This window comes from Xenopus laevis, chromosome 8S (assembly GCF_017654675.1).
Source record: "Xenopus laevis strain J_2021 chromosome 8S, Xenopus_laevis_v10.1, whole genome shotgun sequence".
NCBI classification, from domain to species: domain Eukaryota; kingdom Metazoa; phylum Chordata; class Amphibia; order Anura; family Pipidae; genus Xenopus; species Xenopus laevis.
This window is the reverse complement of record NC_054386.1, coordinates 41,169,070-41,187,399: the sequence shown is the minus strand read 5'-3', so window position 1 is coordinate 41,187,399 and position 18,330 is coordinate 41,169,070. Positions and strand designations below refer to the sequence as shown.

The 18,330-nt window shown below is 41.1% G+C and overlaps 1 protein-coding gene across 1 annotated transcript in view; it reads right to left on the bottom strand.

Annotated features, from left to right (window-relative positions):
* LOC108700024 (steroidogenic factor 1) overlaps nt 1-18,330 on the bottom strand; it is a 94,554-nt gene that overhangs the window by 17,430 nt on the left and 58,794 nt on the right. The window contains exon 5 of the mRNA XM_018232865.2: nt 11,629-11,776. Coding sequence (XP_018088354.1) covers nt 11,629-11,776 — 148 coding nt within the window. The remainder of the gene's footprint in view (nt 1-11,628; nt 11,777-18,330) is intronic.

Sequence of the window (18,330 nt, the reverse complement as noted above, 5' to 3'; positions counted from 1 at the left end):
CCCTCAGAGGAAAGAATTGATATCAGCGAGTCCTCCTCAGAAGAGGAGCTGTCTTCTTTTGACTTCACACTAGTCTCCCCCTTGGTTAAAGCAGTAATGCAAGCACTCGATCTAATGGATGAAGGGGATCCAACCACATCCTTCTTACCCCCATGTAAAAGCAGGAGCAAAGTCTTCTCTTTTCATCAGGAAGTGTCAAAACTGGTTAAATCTGAGTGGGAGATACCTTCAAAGAGAAGCGCAACCAAGCAGAGATTCAGTAAATTGTACCCTTTCAGAGAAGAGGACATTAAAGACTTTTGTTCAGTCCCAGGGGTGGATGTCCCAGTCCTAAAACTATGTAGAGGTACGCTTTTACCAGTCGATCATCAAGCTTCACTGCAAGACTCAATGGACAAGCGGATGGAAACAGACTTGAAAAGAGCTTTCTTAAATGCGAGCAAAACAATCAAGCCAGCAGTAACTGGACTTTCGGTTTCTAAGGCCATGGAGACCTGGCTATCCTGCATAGAACAGGCTCTTCAGGAGGGCAAAGAAAGGAAGGATGTACTGGAAGGTATGGTGGAACTGAAGCTTGGGGCTTCTTTCTTGTCTAGCACAATGTTTGACTTGGTCAGACTAGCTTCCAGGTCCATGGCTCTTTCAGTATCTGCTAGGAGAGCCCTCTGGCTCAGATCATGGGATGCGGATGCAGTCTCTAAAATAGCTCTCTGTACTCTTCCTTTCCAGGGCCGCCTCCTCTTTGGGAAAAGGATGGAGGAGTAAATTTCTACAGCCTCAGGGTGCAAAACCCAATTTCTTCCTCAGAGAAAGAAACATTTTTCAAGTACACAGTCATCTAAGGGGAAGATGCCCTATAGTTTGGGAAGATCTGCAGATTCCTATTCCTTTCGGGATAAGAAATCCAATTCGAAGTCAAACACCTGGAAGGAGTCAAACAGCCAGTTTTTTTCCCGCAATCCAAGGGCAAGCCCTTTAGTGCCACCCATAAACAATTATGAAAGTGTTGGTCCTCAGGGGCCACCAATAGTCTACTGAGTTTTCTTTCTAGTCAGGAAAATATCGGGAGCCTGGCGCCCGATTTTAGATCTAAAAACAGTCAACAAGTCCATGAAGGTGAGAAGATTTCGAATGGAGTCCTTGGATTCGGTGAAGAAGGCAATATGTCCAGGAGATTGGATGTGTTCCCTGGATATCAGGGATGCCGATCACCATGTTCCCATTGCAGTCCAGGACCAGAAGTTTCTCAGGTTCTCCTTGGGGGGAAATCACTTCCAGTTTCAAGGTCTTCCATTCCGCCTGTCCACAGCCCGAGGGTTTTTTCAAAGATACTAGTGACACTAGTAGCTCAGCTACAGTGGCAGAAAATCAGGGTATTCCACTATTTGGATGACCTGATTATCCTTGCATCATCCAAGGATCAACTGAGGGTTCAACGGGATCAGGTCATCCAGTTTCTACATTCCCATGGGTGGTGCATGAACTGGGAGAAAAGCCAGCCTTGTCCATCCCAAAGTCTGACCTATCTCGGAGCCTCGTGGGATTCCATCTCCGGTCGGGTCTCTCTTTCAAACCAGAGACAGTGCTCAACTCTCCAGGCAATCCAGGAGGTAATATCATCCTCTTATGTCACGGCTTCAAAGACCTTGAGCCTGTTGGGGATGATGTCCTCGGCCAGCGGCCTGTTACCTTGGGCACACTGGAGAATGAGAGCAGTACAAGTGATATTCCTTCGCAACTGGTATGGGCTGAATCTGAACCAGAACATCTTAGTATCACCAGGTCTATGCCGATCCTTGGATTGGTGGACCAATCCTTTAAAAATTCCTAAGGGTTCAAATCTGTTCCCAATTCCATGGTCCATATTGACAACGGATGCCTCTGGACTAGGTTGAGGAGCAGAGTTCAGTGGGCAAGCAGCTCAAGGTCGCTGGTCCAAGCCAGCCTCTGGAGTATCATCAAAAATACTGGAGATCAGAGCAGAAGTGCAGGCTTGCCTGATGTTCCGCGACCAGCTAGAAGGCTGTAGGCTGAAGGTACGCTCAGACAACATCACCACGGTAGCCTACATCAGGAGACAAGGCGGCACAAAAAACGGCGCCCTGTTAGCAGAATTAGAACCATTGTTTTGCCTTGCAGAAGAGGTTCTGTCAGATCTCAAGGCAGTCTACATTCCCGGCAGAGAAAACACTCAAGCGGATTTCCTCAGCAGGCACAGTCTTCTGAGGCATGAGTGGGGCCTTCATCCACAAATTTTCAGCAGATTAACTCAGATTTGGGGATGCCCTTCAGTGGACCTCATGGCCACCTCAAAAAACATGAAATGCAGGAAGTTTTATTCGAGGGAACCAGATCCAGCAGCATGGGCATTGGATGCTTTCTGCCAGAAGTGGGACCAGACTTTGGCCTATATCTTTCCTTCTCTTCCTCTGATCTCCAGAGTGATGCAGAAGAGCAGGGAGAACAGGGCAGAGGTGATCTGCGTAGTTCCAGTGTGGCCAAGGCGCCCTTGGTTCCCACCATTACTGCAGCTCTCAGTGGAACCTCCATGGAAACTTCTCCTGTCAGGCCCCTACTGATTCAGGGGACATTTGTCCATCCAGATCCAGGCCCGTTGGCCTTAAAGGAACAGTAACGTCAAAAAAATAAAGTGTTTTAAAGTAATGAAAATATAATGCAGTGTTGCCCTGCACTGGTAAAACTGCAGTGTTTGCTTAACAAACACTACTATTGTTTATATCAATAAGCTGCTGTGTAGCAATGGGGGCAGCCATTCAAAGGAGAAAAAGCTCAAGTTACACAGCAGATAGCAGATAAGCTCTGTCTGTCTTATGGTGTTATCTGTTATCCATTAGTTTACCTGTGCCATATAGCCGTTTTTCAATTTCCGCCATTGCTCCACAGCAGCTTGTTTATATGAACCATAGTAATGTTTCTGAAGCAAACAGATCTTTTTTATCAGTGCAGGGCAACACTACATGATATTTTCATTACTTTAAAACACTTAAATGTTTTGGTGTTACTGTTCCTTTAACGACATGGAGACTGAGCGGCAAAGTCTAAAGGCTCAAGGTCTTTCTGATACTGTAGACAAACAGTTCAAATAGAATTCGAGGGGCACACACCTGGTTCAATTTTCTTATTTGTTTTGGTGCACCTCCAAGAGTGTCCTTCCTCACTGGAACACACGTATCAATCTAGAAAAATAGCCGTTCTAGGCTCGAAACGTTGCAAATGCTGCCCTGCTGACTGTGAATAAAGGTGTTTTTAACTTTATTCTGGAGTGCTGCCCATCTTGATTCGTGATACTGTAGTCGAGACATTGTTGAAATCCAGAAAGGCCTCCACTACAGGCAGATATCAGAGAATCTGGGAAGAAGTCTGTATCCCTATACTCCTTGGGCAACATCCTAGAATTCCTACAATCAGGACTGGACAAGGGCCTAAGTATCAATACATTGAAAACCCAGGTCTCAGCCAGATGGTCTCAACATCCGTTGATAGTCCGGTTTTTCAGGGCAGCCATCAGAATCCTGCCAGCAAAAAAGACCTTCTTGCCCTCAATGGGATTTGCCGGTAGTGTTGACATTGCTGGCTTCACTGCCTTTTCATACGACGGAAGAGTGTTCAATCTGGCAGATAATCCTTAAAGTAGTGTTCCTGGTAGCTGTCAGCTCAGCCAACAGGGTAGGGGAACTCCAAGCTATTAAATATGATGCTTCCAGTCCGGTGTTCTTCCAGGACAGGGTAGTATTAAGATTTGCAGACTCATTTCAGCCTAAGGTGGTTTCACCATTCCATCTTAAGGACGAATTATCTATACCAGCCTTCCCGGAGGAAGGAGACCAGATCTTAAAAGCCCTGGATGTGGCTGCGGGAGTAGGTCTATACTGCAAAGCCACAGAAACATTCCAAAAATTGGATCGTTTATTTGTTCTCCCGGCAGGGAAGAACAAAGGAAAAACAGCCTCTTCATCTACAGTTGCAAGTTGGATCAAGGCTGTTATCAAAAAGGCGTATGCATCTTCAGGCCTTCAGGAACCCGGCGAAGTTAAAGCACACTCTACCAGGGGACAGGCAGCATCATGGGCGGTTGAAGTTGGCACGCCTTTGGAACGCCTTTGGAAGTCATTTGCAGGGCGGCATCCTGGTCAAGTCCCAACACATTTGTCTCACATTACAAGTTGGACATATCCTCAGCGGAAAATTCCCAGTTTGGCACCAATGTTCTCAGATTTGCTGTTGGGAAATATTAAAAATTATTGCAGCACTTGGCTATGGATTTTATTTTTCTCTTGGTCTCCCACCCGGGATTTGGTAGCTTGCTACGTCCCAATACGTACTGACATGGAGAGGGCAAGGGAACAGGGAAAATTGCATCATACTTACCATGATTTTCCTTTCCTGGACCTCTCCATGTCAGTACTGCCCTCCCAATGATATCATAAAAAAAAAGAGCTCGTTACTGGACACCGGTCTAGGCTATAAGGGTCAGCTTTATTGAGTTTGCATGGGAGGGTTCTTCTGACGTGGCATAAGGGGAGGAGCTAACCCATACGTACTGACATGGAGAGGTCCAGGAAAGGAAAATCATGGTAAATATGACGCAGTTTTCCCTAATCCCTTAATATCCTGGAATAAATTTTACACTTATTTTAAAGGATGACATATCCCTTAAGAGAGATTGTAGACTGATATAAGGTTTTAAGATATTTTACATATAGTCAATTGCATTTTACAATTTGTAGACCAATAAAGACATATATGTCATTTGTAATTAACCTATTTTATTTAGATTTTTTTATATCTGTTCCATTGCAAAGGGCTGTGTGCAGTGTCACTATGAAGCTAATATTTTGTCTATCACTTTTCCCAATTCCTTCAGGTGTCCAGCATTTTCATTTATATCAAGCAAGTGCCCAGATAAGTAGACAGCCCAAAGACTGCGTGGCGATGAGAACTATCTCCTTCCCCTAGTGACAGCTCTAATCAACCTATGTGACGTACATTCTTCAGGTTATTTCCCAGTTTAAGTCCAATACCAGTATCAACATTGGTGTTTTGCCAACATTAAATTTGTGGTTCCACACTGTCTATTTTGGAACAAAAGTTCAACGTCTGTGTGTTAGCAGTGATAACATCTAACACAAATATACATACAGCAAATAAAAGGAATGGAAGATTTATTAGTAGGATATTAACAGATTTCACCATTTGGGGTGATAACCACAGTTAATATGTTAAATATTATGTAAAATAATATGTTAAAACTGATAGTATAAGACAATAAATGGAACACATTTGGATGTCAAAACTGACCTTAAGATGAAGTAGAGACTTATTTTGGTGCTATTTTGGTGTCAAAGGCACACTATTCGTTTAAGTAGGAAAAAAGGTGCAACTTTATTATTTATAGTGATCTAAACATATGCCAGTACATCTGTCACCCCTGTTGAATCGTGTGCAAGTGTGCTTAGTGGCAATGAGGAAATCTGGTGCTAGTTACCCCAGTAACTAGAGCACCAACTGGCAATGTACACTATAAGGCCAAAATTATACAGACTCCTTAATGTCCAACATCTCATTCGATAAACCGGGGTATTAATGAAAAGTTGTTTCTCTTCTGGCAAGGCTTTCTAATAGACCTTAGAACATTTATGGTGGTAAGAGCATTAATACATTTTGACACTGATGTTGAGAATCAAGCTGGGCTGCAATCCATGCCACAGTTGACCAGTTGGGTTAAGTAGAAGCTGATTCCTGACTAGCTCCAATTGTGCATGCCCCTGCAAGATGCGTGTCGCTTATTTATCGAAATTCACATTTTTCGAATATTTTAAATTAAAAAAGTCAGACCTAACTAGAATCTATGATTTACCCTTATTTATCAATAAAAAACAGGAAAAAACCCACGACTTTATCTGACTGTCACACGACAGTTTACTTCTCCTTAGTTTTCATATACTTGCCTGCTCTACAGCAAATTAAGCTCCCATATTACCTGGCGAAGGCTTGTATAATAAAGAGGCATTTTCTTCAATGGAGGACAGCATCTCACATTAAAAAATTTACAGTAGCAGTATGCACACAATGTCTCTGTCTTAAGTATATTGATAATGGGTTGAGTGCAGAGGACTCTTGTATTTGTCTATATGTATTTTGTCACAGCCTCATTGCACCCCCGCCTAATTGGTTTTAAAAATTAGCGGTGAGCACAACTTTCCCTTGTTTGCTATATATATGCCCGCACAGGAAATCCGGCCCTGAGTACAGAGTGCAACACCAGCAGGCCCAAGTAATACTTGTTCTTTCCATTGGCAGGCCCAAGATACCCCTGTCTTTGCCACCTGCAAAAGACAAGTACATGGCTCTACTGTGCTGCCTGCAGCAATTCAGGGCAGGGTACAAAAACATGTCAGTATAGAAGTTTAAAAAAGGTCCCAAAGTAAATTCACCAAAGTCTGAAAGAGGCCCAGGTGCACTGCCCTCAGCCTTCAGCTGGGGGAACGCATGAAACCGTATTGGTATAGAGCAGGCACTCACAGAGCAGTCTTCCAAACAGACATGTAAAATTCAAAAAATATATATAGATATACATGGAGGTACTCTTATTTGTTACATGTTTTACTATCAGATTTGCTAAAGTTCAAATGGAAAACTCAAATTCAAATTTTTTCGTTTTTTGTTGCTCAAAACTCACAATTTCGAATTTATAACCACCAACTTGAATTTGAATTAGAATGTGAGATTTATCACACCTCGACCCGGGAAACAGTTCTAATTTTTGCCTATTCTCCACCTAAAACCTGCCGAGTGCATGTACTGTAGAAGTCAATGGCAGAGGTCCCTTCAACTACTGTAGTTGAAGATTTTAATAGTAGTGATGCCAAATTTTTGCCAAATTTCACCTCAAAAATGACACCCCATAGAATATTCTATCGAATTTTGGACATTCGAATTCTAAGTAAAATCAAATTTATTAGAGATTTTAAACATTCACATTACCCAACACAAAATGCGTAAGGTTATCTCCATGTGTACCTAAATAAATTTTCTGAATTTTACACGTCTGGAAGACGGCTCTTTGAGTGTCTGCTCTACAACATTGCAGTTTATAAAGACATATCAGATTGTTACAATTTTTAGCACTTTGCACCCTGCTGTGCACTTTATAAATTAACCCTTATGGGTTGGCACTCCATTAGGGTTGCCAAACTTTGCAGGTTCAGACAGTGATGTGAATGGGCAGGGCAGATGGCTCGATAGGCAGGGATTACCCAGACAGGCAGTTCGGAACTGGATAGCCCCAGTAAAAACCGGGCACATTGCAAATCAACCCTTTACAACAGGAGGTGTATTGAATATTACATGCTGCAAGTTGGATGCATGTTGCCGCATAAACTAAATGAACGTTCCCAAACAACATTCAAATATACATTAACATTCTTCTCTGCTGATCAGCAGTGCAGAAGGGAACACAAAAATGCAGCTTTTGGTTGCAATAATGTTTGCAAATCATATTTAAATTATTAAAAAAATGAATACAATAATATTAAAACATTGTTTAAAACAACATTTTCTTTCCTTTGGAAAAATTAAATTATCGCTGATCGGCATGCAATCAACTTTAATGTTCGGTCCAGATTTCCTAATTTCTGGTATTTGGAAGGACGCTCCAGGTGAAGACCGGACAGGTAGCAACCCAACAAAATGTGGAGGCTTTTGCCACTTGTTTCACCCCACTGTAGGCAGCCAATCAGTATGATTCTCAGCATTGTACATCATCCATGCACTAATTAGCATTTTTCATAGAGCTTTAATGAAGAGAATACTAACCTACATAAACGCTTGCAAATAAAAAGGCAATTACAGATGCTGGAATGCATTTTATTTGCATTTAATTGGTTTCAATCAAAGCCTTTTTCATAATAATGATCTCATTTTTTGTATCCATCAGTAAGTTCAGTTTATTCACCCGCTAATGAATAGGAAGTGAAATCAAGGGCATTAATGGAAGGCTAATGTGTTCATTATATGCAGGTTATTCAAATCAGGTATCAGGAATAAAATAGGCATTTCCTAAGGAGGGGTGATGATAAAGACATAGACCATACCAGCAGCGGTGCAACAAAATACTGGGGGCCCCCACGAGTGCAGGATGAGCACAGATTCAATATAATTACTTATCTGCTTCTGAGTATTACTTACAATTTATATTCAGTACAAGGGATCAAGGTGTCAGTCTGACTGACCATCACCCTTCTGTATGTACATTTGCAACACAAAAACTATGTAGACCTTAGTTGGAGTCTACCAAAAAAGTTTTTAAACATTAATTAAACCTAATAGGATTGTTTTGCCACCAATAAGAATTAATTAATTTTTAGTTTGGATCAAGTACAAGGTACTGCTTTATTTTTACAGAGAAAAGGGAAATCATTTTTACATTTTTGAATTATTCAGTTATAATGGAGTCTATGGGAGATGGCCTTCACGAATTTGGAGCTTTCTGGATAATGGATTCCAGGCTGGATATCATCAGCCTGTGAGTATGCAAAGAAAGGCAATAAATTATTACCTTCTAAATGTATGCTGGATTTTTTAATTGTTAAGCTAGATGCACAATGGGGGAGGGGTTGTGATGTGGCGGGTCGTGACGTCAGGGGCGGTGCTATGACGTGACAATCAGCCGAATGCTGCGTCAGTCATAGGGAATTCTGCCAGGTTTTCCTAATTTCGAAAACCGGGCATGCAGTTTTGACCCGGGCAGCCCTTCAAAAAACCAGGCTGTCCGGGTCAAAGCGGGCAGGTGACAACCATATTGTCAAGGCATGCCATGCGCAAAATCACATAGGTTCTCAGGGGGTTTATGCCTCAGGTAATATGTTTTAAAATTGTGGGGTCCCGTACATCCGACTGACCACATCGCTTAACAAACTCCATTGTGCACCTAAACTCCACCCTTTTACATCAGTGCAGACACCCTCATTTGGCAACTCCTCTGTCGTCCCCCCAATGACAATATATAGCACAGCACATTGTTTATACTAAGGCTAGGCCTAAAGTTGCCATCTGACACAAGCAAAGGGCGGGCCAGTATTATAAATGTAGGGGAGCTGTGTATATTTGTCTGTCTGTGTAGTTCTGTGCAAGGAGGAGTCCCCACCCCTGTGAGCTGACAGGAAGGAAGGCCTGCACAGGAAGTGCTGCTGTGAGGGAGAAGCAGCAGAGTGGAAGCAACGTGCTGGAAGCTCCAACATATTACATATACTTATTATGTATATTTTCCCCATCACTGCTACCCTGACCTGCCCAATTATATCTCAGACTAAGGGGTCCATTTAATAAACTTTGTAAAAATTGTCTATAACCCATCGCCCATCATTGCTGAGAATATTCTTAAAGGAGAAGGAAACCCCCTGGGCGAAAAAACCCAACCCCCTCCCCTGTGTTGCTCCCCCTCCCTCCTCCCCCTGGCCTACCTGTCCCGCTGGGCAAATGCCCCTAACGTGTTACTTACCCCTCTGCGCAGGTCCAGTCAACGGAGTTCACCGACGCCATCTTCTCCCAATCGATCTTCTTCCTGCTTTGACCCGCATTTTTGGCGCATGCGCAGTAGGAGCGTTTTGCCGCCAAAAGTCACGAAGTGAAATCGGAAAACTTTGTGACTTTTGGCACATGTGCAGTAGATCTGTACCGGCGAAATGCTCCTACTGCGCATTCGCCAAAAATGCCGGTCAAAGCAGGAAGAAGATCGCTTGGGAGAAGATGGCGTCTGTGAACTCCGTGGACTGGACCTGCGCAGAGGGGTAAGTAACAAGTTAGGGGCATTTGCCCAGCGGGACAGGTAGGCCAGGGGGGAGGAGGGAGGGGAAGCAACACAGGGGAGGGGGGAGGGTTTTTGCGCCCAGGGGGTTTCCTTCTCCTTTAAGAACTCTGTTCACATGTTTAATAAAGTTTGATGAAACAAGCAGTTTGTCAGCGTTATTTCTGGCAATTTTTTTGGCACACATTTAGGTTAACTGCATAATTTGCTTGCAGATCTTTTCGGCACCACTGCGAATGGCCACGCTAACTAATATATATGAATATGTTTATTTAAAAAATGATTATCAGTTTATAATGTATTATTAAATATAATTATGGCCAAATAATTACTAACATTATATACATTTTTCTTAATAAATTCACTAAAAATACATTTATAAGTATCATTCTTCTCCAGTGCAATCAAAAATTTTCACTGCTTATGTTAAAAATATATACTCCTTTTTTACTATACAATTTCTTTCTTTTTTTCACATAACGCCACTCTCTGGGTGGCGATAAAAATAGGTAACAATTTTGTCTATATTTGTCGACAATTTTTATCATAATCTTTAGTAAACCTTGCATATGTAACATGATGTGATTATAGGCATTAATATAAATGTTCGCAATGGCAGAAGTGCTCGCACTTTAGTAATCTTGCTCTAGCGGAGTTTTTTTAGCCCAGGCTATTATCGCACCTTTATGATCTGACACCCAAGTCCCTGTTAACAGTTTAACCCCTATTCACTACATCCTGCCCCTATCCGCTCAATTCTTCTGCCAGATTTACCCGTTTAAGTCACTGCTCCCTTGTCTAGGCTTGTGATACGAAATGCAAAGAATAGATAATTATGATACAGACCTGTTTGTGGAACCAGAGGTCAGTAATTCTGGATGATTACAGGTATAACATTTATTAACCGAATTGTAACCTGTAGGATATGGACACATATACATTTGTCAGTGGTTCGCGCAGCGGTTTTTAAAATCATTTAAAAAAAGGAGGTTATTAGTGATGGGCGAATTTATTCGCCAGGCGCGAATTCGCTGCAAATTTGCGCGATTCGCCGCCAGCGAATAAATTTGCGAAATGCCCGCGAAAATTCGCGGAAAAAATTTGCCGGCGTCAAAAAATTTTATTTGGAAAAACGGGCGCCGGCGTCAAAAACGGGAGCCGGCGTCGACAAAACAGGCGCCGGTGTCAAAAACTGCGCCGTTTCGTGAATTTTTCGGCGCAAATTCGCCCATCACTAAAGGTTATTTATTAAGTCCGAAAAACTCGAGGTTTTTTTACTATAGAATCCGAAGTTTAAGTGGAAAAAAACCCCCCAAAGATTTATTGTACCCCAAGGATGGAAAAAGTCAGTATCCAAAAATCCTCCATCTCAGACCTGCCAAGGTTGTATATAAGTCAAAGGAAATGGTCCCTATCCTATTTGGAAATTTCTGTGCTCTGCTCTGGAATTAGCCCAAAAATCTGCTTATTTCAGAAAAAAGCCAGAAGAAATCGATCGATTCTGTAAAAAAAAATAAATCTGGGTTTTTCCTCGATCCAATTAAATTGTGCTTTTTTAATAATAAATAAGGTCAAATTGTGGATTCTAGTTTGGTCAGACATTTTTTAATAAAATAATCAGAAAAAAAATCGCATTTTGTTAAATAACTTTTTTGTATTTTATTATGATGGAGCCTAGGGCGATGCCTTAAGTAAGCCAGAGCTTTCTGGATAACAGATTTCTGGGTAACAGATCCCATGCCTCTTTTTATACCTCTGCTGCAGCATTAAAGCCCTAACAGCACATCAATTCTTGTACTTACCAAGGCTGAAAAGTATGAGGAATTTCAGGCACACAAATTCTTGTCTGTCCACCAGCAGGGAGTGTAGAACAATCACTAGTTCCTGTGCTCTCAGGATTAAGTTATTTAGAGTAGAACCAGCTTGCGATGATATTGCAGACAACTCGATCTGAAAATAAAGGAAAAACATGTAAAATTAAAAAATGGGAAAAAAACAGTCAGTTTCTCCCCTGTGTAAAAGGCAACATGCTCCCTACTAAAGCAGTAAAGAGCACCATCGTGTTTATGTCCTATGGAACTATTTTTAGTAGGAGGGTATGGTGCTTTATTTCCACACAGTAGAGAAATGCTTTGCCATTGTATGATTATGCAACAGCACAGTACATCTAAAGCTCCCCATAGACGCGACGATTCTTCTTGCCGAACGACCGATTTTAGGGAAGCCCGACCAATTATCGTGTGGTTAGTGGTATTCGAACGATCGTACATCTTACGATTTTTCGGCCGACATCTGTCGGGAAATTGATCGGCCAGGTCAAAAAATCTTTGTCGGTCCCAGTGCAATCTCTCTATGTTTGCAGGGCCAAGCAGGCAGCTCCCCTTTGTTTTCCTGGTAAACTGGTCTTTTTAGTTGATGGTAAATTCGTACGATCGTTCTGAGAAGATCGTGGTCTTACGATCAGGATCTGATCTTTTAAAAATCTCAACATCTATGGCCAGCTTAAGATCAAGGGTTCCCTAACCTGTACAATTCTGCCTGCAGCCTTACATTCACAGAACTCTTCAATAACATCTAATTTCCTTGTCATTTATAGTGATATCTGACACTGGCTTTTATATCTCATGTACAAACTTGTCTGGAACACCTTTCCCATATCATTAGGTATTATTCAAAGGATTTATTATTTCCTTTCTTGTTTACATAGCATAACACCAAGAACTCTAATAATAGTAACTGGTGTAAGCAAACATTTTCCAGGTCTTTTTGTATATATTCCATTCATTTTCTGCTTAATATTTAAAACTATTGATTTAAAGTGGCCTTATACCCTTTTGTTTAAGCCCTGTTCAATGAATAGGGATTCTGCTTGCCAATTGTTTTAATCACAATCTATGTTTTTTGTCATCTTTAGAGCTAAATAGGGTTAAAGGGGTGGTTCACCTTTGAGGTAACTTTTAGTATGTTACAGAATGTCCAATTACTAGCAACTTTGCAATTGGTCTTCATTATTTATATTCAACTTTTTAAGTTATTTGCATTTTTTCTCTGACCCTTTCCAACTTTCAAGTGGGGGTCACTGACCCCATCTAAAATACAAATGCACTACATTTATTGTTATTGCTATTTTTTATTCTCCATCTTTCTATTCAGGCTTCTCATATTCATATTCCTGCCTCTTATTCAAATCAGTGCATGGTTGCTAGGGGAATTTGGACCCTAGCAACCAGATTGCCTAAATAGCAATCAGGAGAGCTGTTGCATAAAAGACTAAATAATTAAAAAAACACATATAATGAAATGAGAACCAATTGCAAATTGTCTCTCTCTAGGTTATACTAAAAGTTAATTCAAAGGTGAACAACCCCTTTAACTGATGAATTTCAGCTTCTTGTACATTGATTATTTTACTATTAACTACCAATGTATACACAAATCCCTTGAATAATCAATAAAACCGTTACAACAAAGGGTTGATGGAAGGGAGTTGATTATACAGAGCTCATTATCTTTAGGAAATAAATTCAGTTTCCTAAAGTGAAGAAAGTAAGTGTGAAAGCAAAGCAACACTCTGGTACTGCTTTATAATAAATGAAAAACACAAGAAAATGTACATACATTTTTAAAATGAAACAACAGTATATAGTTTTTTTCTGCTAAAACATTCATACGATAAGCATAGCTTTGTGTCATGGTCCAGACAGAAACACATTAGGAAAAGCTATTAAAAAGCAGACTGTATATTTACATGGAAGAACTGTTTTTAATGGCATTTTGCTAATTTTAGTTTATTGTTCTTGTTTAAAGAACAATAAACTTTGTTCATTATGACTTGTTGCCTGGTGGAAGTTTGCCTTTTTTGAGTGCCTGCTCCATTTTGGTTCGTCGTTTTGTCCGCCCCCCGTGCTGATGGCTCAGGGAGGTGCACCTGGGCCAATTCCTTTTTGTGGTGAGTAAACATTATACTGCCTGGAGACCCTAATACTACAGATGTTTTTTTCATTTTAAAGGGTTAATAAAATCTGTAAGACTTTTTCCAAGCAAGAAATATATTTAAAGGAGAACAAAAGGCTTGGTGCACTTGGGGGTGCCAAATGTTAGGCACCCCCAAGTGATTGTATTGACTTCCCTGAAGCGCCGGGCAGGTGCACCTATCAGCAGAAAACTGCACCGGGGTTATACCAGTGAGCACCACAGAGCTATCTTCTTCTGTCTTCCTCTGTCTATGCACGGCTGTGCATGTGCAGTAGAATGAAAAGCAGAACTTTAACTAAAAAGTCAGCTATTTCGTTCAACTGTGCATGCATTTGCCCCGGGAAATTTGAATAAGGAAGAAGACGGAAGTGGATCGCTTCGTGGTGCTCACTGGTATAACCACGGGCCTGTGCAGTTTTCTGCTGATAGGAGCACTGGCCCGGGTTTCAGGTAAGTCAATTCAATCACTTGGGGGTGCCTAACATTTGGCACCCCCAAGTGCACCAAGCCTTTTATTCTCCTTTAAGAACATAGATTACAGAGTGTACAAAAAATTCTCTCTCTGCATATTTGTATTTCTTCAATAACAAATTGTACAGTAATTGGTGTTTGAATAAGGGACATAGCCTGAATGGGAAGGATAATTTTCTTTGTATGTCATGTCTCTTGCTGACAAGCCTAAAACTTAGAAAATTAAAAACAGGTTGGAGTTTGGAAAGTGTCTAAAGAGAAGCATAAGAAATGATGGGGTAGAACATCCTAAACTAGTACCAAGCCGCAAAGCACAGGACAGCACTTAACCACACAACACAACTTGATGATAAACCACAAAGCACATTAAACCATAAACCCCAGCATTACTCAGCTATAAATTATACAACACTGCTTTTGTAGTGATCAAAATGATCATTGATCAACATGCAGGCAATCCATATTACAGATATGTCCGATTAGGATTACCATCCATCCCAGTTTCGCAGACTTTGGTCCTACGGTAACATCCCTACATGCTAACCTAACTGTTATGATTGGTATCCCAAACCCAGAACAAATCACAAGGTCCCGGTTGCGGCTCAGTCTTTCGCCTTTAACAGCTAACTTTCAGGACGCATGGTCGAGGGACAGGCCGAGTCAATACCAAACAGGAGCAGGCAGTACAGATACAGCAGACGGAAGAGTAGTCGGTGGTCACAGGTAGAGATGCCACCTTTTGGAGAAAAGTTTACTGGCCAGGGTAGGGGGAGGGTCCACGAGGTGGAGGATTGTGATGTCACAGTAGTGGGGTTGTGATGTCACGTGGGCAGGGTCATGATGACAAGGGGCAGAACTGAGTCGTATTGTATATGGTAAGTATTGTAGCCTCTAAAGGAAAGAAAGGAGTGGGCTGGTGGGGGTGCATTGGAGACAGGCTGGGAGTAGTTTGCTGGTAAATTTGTAATACCCATGTGCAGTATTTTACCAGCTAGGCCTGTGAAATATCGGCCAGGTGGCAACCCTAGTCATAGAACAGGTCAAAACATACCGATATCGAAGTACAGAGTGGGATCAGAAATAATAGTTAAAATACAGGCAAGGATAAAACACGGCTTAATCAATTTGGAATAGCACCCAGGGACTAGCAAACAGAACCTATATTGGGCAATGATTCAGTGTAGGGCAGGGGTCTTTATAGGCAGCCTAATGTCTTATACTGATGACATGGGTTCAGGTGGGGCCAGATAGATAACAGCTGAACCAAGCCATGCCTATTTGCAATTACTAATATAGCAATGGGAGTGAACCACGGCCTTGGCTGTCTGCTTACATAGAGCAGTGGTAACTCAGCCCATAAACAACAGGTTCCTAGTTAGTGTAATTCCAGGCAGGATTTTAAACTAACACTCCCAGTGGGAAGCTAAATATATAAAGTTCATCAAAATCTATTGCTTAACAAAAATATTACTTGTGGGAGAAATGTTCTTGGCATCATACCAACACCCTCCATGGCCCCCTTGTGACTGCAACGGAACCCAGGAAGTATAGAGGGCCCCACAAGGTCCTAATTCATATACAATTTCAATAAATATTGGTAAAACAAGTCAACATCCAAACATCTTGGGGGCCTGAAAAATTATTTGCTGTGGGCCCAGTAATATTTAGTTATGCCAATGACTGACAAATTCAAAATCTCTTAGTCGTAATTAAAGAAAGAGAAAGGGCAGCACCAATTGTAGGAAGGGATATGTGTTCAAGGCATCGAGGGGTGTAGAAGCAGGTAGAGATGGAAAGCCAAGATAAATGGTAGAATATGGAAGATAAGTAATACAGAGCATACATTTTGGAAATAAAAAGAGGGACAACATTTTTTTTTTGAACATGTCCATTTTTGTGGGCACACCCCTAAATACCATGTTCATTTTACAAAATTCGGCAGGTTATGAAAGTTTGAATATATTTCTGAGTTTTTTTTAGGTTTTTACAGTTTTGCTATTGAAGGAGAATTGCCCTTTAAGCTATGAGTCTAACTTCTCCCAAGAGACCTGTTTATCTTAATTGTTACAATTACTTATTTGCTTATCTAGAAATTGTTACAAAAGTATATTAGTTGCACATGGTGGCTGTTCTGTACCATCTGCCGAAAGCCAATTAAGTTAGAAACTTTGTAACTTTTTCTGACTGTTCAGTGCAGAGAAAGTCTGGACTTTTCAGTACAAATGTGAGACTGCCGGTTGCAGGCCCGGATTTGTGGAAAGGCCACCAAGGCCTAAGACAGCAGGATTTTAGGGGCGGCATGCTGCCCAACCACACCCACATTGGTTCAGAAATGCTGGGGATGCACATGAGATACGATAATCTTTCAATCTCCCATGCGCCAATCCACATTGCTCTGGTCCTGATGATGAAAATTTGAGCAAATAAAAGGGAGGGGATATGGAAATGAACGTCAGTGGGCCTAGGGGTGCCTGTTATGTAAATCCGGCCCTAGCGGGCTGAGCTGTCAAAAGCGGGACTGTCCCGCTGAAAATGGGACAGATGGGAGGTATGACAGAGCAGTACAGTAAGGAGTGAGAATTGAAGAGCAGTACAAGCTGAATGCATTGGGTTGAGAAGGAGAGTGCATGAATACATTTGATTATAACTATGAACTGTAGTGTGGTAATAAGTAGACCTGTTTTAACTTACATCATCCAACCAGATATTTTTGCTTTGCCTATTCTGAAGCACTAGAATTGATTAAGACAAATTGCTGAATAGTTGCTATTGGTACTCGGCATAACTCATACCTAACATTTAGCCATGTTGCTATATAACTCTCAAATCATAACAACCCTCTTTGTCCCTCTAGCATACAGTACAGGTATGGGAACTATTATCCAGAATGCTCGGGACCTGGTGTTTTTCGTAACTTAAATCTACTAGAAAAGCATGTAAACAGTAAATAAACCCAATATAATGGTTTAACATCCAATAAGGATTAATAATATCTCAGTTTGGATCAAGTACAACGTTTTTTAATTAGTATAGAGAAAAAGGAGATCATTTTTCAAAATTTGGATTATTTGGATAAAATGGAGTGTATGGGAGGCAGCGATTCCGTAATTTGGAGGTTTCTGGATAATGGATTTCCGTATAACATATCCCATACCTGTATTGCAGAATGATGTTTGGCTTAACCTAAGCCATCCCTTTATGGCAGCCCTTGTGTTGATTGTGACCGTGTAACTGTGAGAGAATGTTTAATCCTTCCTGCATTTTCCCACTAAAGTTGCTCATGTGAAATTTGGCTGGTTGCGACAAAAAACTCATATTTTGTTGGTTCTCACAGATTTTTCTGTAAATACAGATGGGGGATGTGTCTTTTCTCCTGAGAATCACAGTGCTCCTCATCATGTTGTTCCCCCTATTGAGGGCTGCTGAAAGACCTGACAAAGCCCTCCCTGCTTGTGTTTGTTGGACACTTTGTATCTCCCCACAAGATCATTGTTTCTGCCTTTTGTGTAAAAACAATTCTGAAATGCAAGCAAAAAAAAATCAAACAAGAGGCATCTGCTTGAGCAGGCCGGCATGTACCCAACATGTGCTAGGGCCAGACATGAGAACTGTAACTAAGGAAGTCATCTGTCATACCTAGGCTGCCAGTACTCACTGCCGTTACTTGTTACTAAACCATTTTCGGTAAATGTTTTTTTGTTTGTTATCTTAACATATTTATAAATTTAATAAAATCTGTGCCAAACCTTCACAGATTAGGATAACAGACCAGTCCAATTACTGGATTCCCTACCAAGATAGGCGCTATTGAGTAGTCTAATTTAGCCAAGGTCAAATGCATATCATTTTTTTGCTAGGAAATATACAAGAGGTTTCTCTTTTTCAACTTCTCCAAATCACTCTCTCATAACACTCTACAGAATATTATGGGGCAGATTTACTAAGGATCAAATGGTAAATTAAAATTTTCCAATTTTTTGGTCAAAACTCACAAATTTGAATTTAAAACCACCATCTCGAATTTGAATTCAATGTGAGATTTATCATACCTCAACCCT